At 55.1% G+C, this 2,955-nt stretch overlaps 1 protein-coding gene across 1 annotated transcript; it reads right to left on the reverse strand.

The window, feature by feature from the left end:
* Positions 1–14: 14 nt before the first annotated feature.
* LOC108354768 (ATP-dependent Clp protease ATP-binding subunit clpX-like, mitochondrial) lies at positions 15–2,555 on the reverse strand (the record flags this gene model as incomplete). Its single annotated transcript, XM_017605940.1, has 8 exons — positions 2,465–2,555; positions 2,068–2,397; positions 1,918–1,997; positions 1,807–1,854; positions 1,425–1,635; positions 1,044–1,348; positions 170–934; positions 15–89 (listed from the first exon to the last, which is right to left on the reverse strand). Coding segments are annotated over exons 1-8 (1,905 nt in total), but the record flags the coding sequence as incomplete, so codon positions are not given.
* Between the last annotated feature and the right edge of the window lie 400 nt (positions 2,556–2,955).

Genomic DNA, 2,955 nt, shown 5'->3' on the forward strand with positions numbered 1-2,955 from the left:
TTCCCGCCCAGCACCACCTCCTCGGTGATGTTCACCTTGCGAATGCTGGTGCCGGGAATCTCAAACATCGGCTCGAGGAGGATGTTCTCCTGTAGAGGTGGAGAACGGGAGAGAAAGCCAAAAAATTAGTAAAAATCAAACAAAACAGTTTAGGCAAAGCAGTACTGACCAGAATGGCTCGCAGTCCGCGAGCGCCCGTTTTGCGCTCCATGGCCACCTTGGCTATTCTCTGCAGCGCCGCCCCCTCAAAGGTCAGCTCGACGTTGTCCATGAGAAAGAGCTTCTGGTACTGCGTCACCAGGGCGTTCTTCGGCTCGGTGAGAATCTGCACCAGCATCGACTGAGAGAGCGAGTGAAAGGGCACCACCACCGGGAAGCGACCCACAAACTCGGGGATCATGCCAAACTCAATCAGGTCGCGCGACTCCACCGCCCCCAGCAGCCCATCTCGCTCGGCAATGTCCTCCTCCAGGGCGGAGATGTCACCGCCGGCGCCGGTGCTGTTGCTGGCGGCGTAGTTCTCCGCCACATCGGAGGCGGCCGCCGCCCGTCGGCCCTGGCCCTGTCCGCTGGAGCTGGCGCCAAAGCCGAGGTACTTCTCATTCTTCCGACGGCTGACGATGCGGTCCAGGCCGTTGAAGGCGCCCGAGGCGATGAAGAGAATGTTCGTCGTGTCCACCACAATCGGCTCGCCCCTCATCTTCCGCGAGTTGCGCTCCGGAATCGTCACCGCCGTCCCTTCCAGCATCTTCAGCATGCCCTGCTGCACGCCCTCCCCTCCGACGTCGCGCAGCTGGTGAATGCCCGGCACGGCGCCGATCTTGTCCACCTCGTCCAGAAAGACGATGCCCTGCTGCGCCTTCTCCACGTTGAAGTTGGCGTCCTGCAGCAGCTTCGCTATGATCGACTCGATGTCCTCGCCGACGTAGCCCGCCTGCGTCAGCGTGGTGCAATCACAGATGGCAAAANTTCTCCACGTTGAAGTTGGCGTCCTGCAGCAGCTTGGCGATGATCGACTCGATGTCCTCGCCGACGTAGCCCGCCTGCGTCAGCGTGGTGCAATCACAGATGGCGAAGGGGACGTCCAGGCAGACGGCGATCGTCTGCGCCAGCAGCGTCTTCCCGCTGCCCGTCGGCCCCAGCAGGAGGATGTTCGACTTCTCCAGCTTGATGTCCAGCTCATTCGCCTCGAGGAGGAAGCTGCCGCGCTGCGAGTTGGGGCCGCTGTTAGAAGGCTTTCCGTCACTTCCCTGTGGGCCACCTTGCTGGTGCAGCGCCTCCTGCGCCGACTGAAAGTTCTGCAGGTGAATGCCAATCGAGTTGGGACTGGGAATGTTGATGAACTCGTCTGCAGGGTTTTTCAGTGAAAGAGAAAGTAATTAGTAAATGAGAGCTGCTGTTAGGTTGCCTTCAGTGTCACCGACCTCTGCCGTTGATTATCTTCGTCTCGCTGGTGGCCGAGTCGGCCAGTGAGGCACCGCCGCCGCCATTGCCATTGCGAGAGCCATTGCCCGCCGCCGCCGAGTTGGACAGTATGTTGTGGTTGATGCGCTTGTAGTGGTTGTACACCGCCACGGCGAGCACCTTCTTCGCGTCATTCTGACCGATAACTCGCTTGTCGAGGTACTCGTAAATCTGCCAGTTGATAAAAAGGTTGCAGTAGTTAGTGATAAGCGGCCAATGATTTAAAACAACCAGCCAGCAACAGCAGCAGCACTANAATCTGCCAGTTGATAAAAAGGTTGCAGTAGTTAGTGATAAGCGGCCATTGATTTAAAACAACCAGCCAGCAGCAGCAGCACTAACCTTCTTTGGCGGCGGTGGATTACGCTGAATGTTGAACTTCTCGGTGGACTTGTGAAAGTGCGGCGAGGCGTTGTTGGCATTGACGCCCTGGTGGTTTCCCTCCTTGCCGGCGGCGCCCTTGTGCAGGTCATTCTCCGAGAGGATGACGAAGAAGCGGGCGCACTTGTCGCACTTGACGAAGCGAGTCGAGGCTGAAAGAAGCGAAAAAGAACGTGATGAGGAGTGTGATAAGAAAAAGCTGTTCTGAGCAGCCGAACTCACAGAGGAACTCCTCAATCTGAGTGCAGATGTTGCCGCAGTTGGGGCAGAGGAAGTTCTTGTCCTTGCTGCTGCCACCACCGCCGCCGGCTCCTCCACCGACGCTGCCGCCGCCGCCCACGCCGGTGGTGCTGGTGGTCTTATCACCACCGAAGCCACCTCCGCGAACTCCATTGCCTCCGTCACCCGGAATACCACCGGTGACGGTCTTTCGTCGATAGGAGGTAGTGTGCAGGCATGTGTGCTGCTGATGCTGCTGTCGATTGTTCGGTGAGTGCTGCTTCTCCCGACGTTTGCTCGTGCAGTTGGAGCTAGAGGTAGCCGCTTGCAGTTCTGAAAGTAGACGACCAAGTAGGAAGGTCAAGTCTTGGTAAACAAACATGAAAAACACAACACTTACTCAGCTGATTGGAAAACTTGGACAAGTTGCGAGCATCCTGGTAGTACTTCAAGTTGAACTGCACAATCGAGAAGGTTTTGCTTCTAAACATTTGAAGACGTGTTTGCTAGATTGAGTGTGGCTGATTGCGAGCCGAACAAAAAAGGCGATGTGATTTGATGTGGTGTGTTTGCGAAAAAGCGATGATGAGATTTTTGAGACCCTAAAAAAGATGTGCTGAGATTGTGCCGACTGATGAAGAAGACGAAATGGCGGCAGTGGTTGAACAACAACAGTGTTTATGTCCAATGTGTTTGATGTGTTTCCCGAGATGCAACAGAGACAACAAAAACAAAACCAAAGAGAAGCAATAAAAGAACCAAAGGAAACTGGTGGCTTGTTGATGTAGCTGGCTACCACGATTGTTGTTGTTGTTGTTACTAGTTCTAATCGCCAATTATTACTTTTCAAACAGTGCTTCCTTTAGATTGTTGCCGTGTTCTAATTAGTAT

The sequence above is a fragment of the Rhagoletis zephyria genome, unplaced genomic scaffold (genome assembly GCF_001687245.7).
Source record: "Rhagoletis zephyria isolate East Lansing unplaced genomic scaffold, Rhagoletis_zephyria_1.1 Rzeph_scaffold_39038, whole genome shotgun sequence".
NCBI lineage: Eukaryota > Metazoa > Arthropoda > Insecta > Diptera > Tephritidae > Rhagoletis > Rhagoletis zephyria.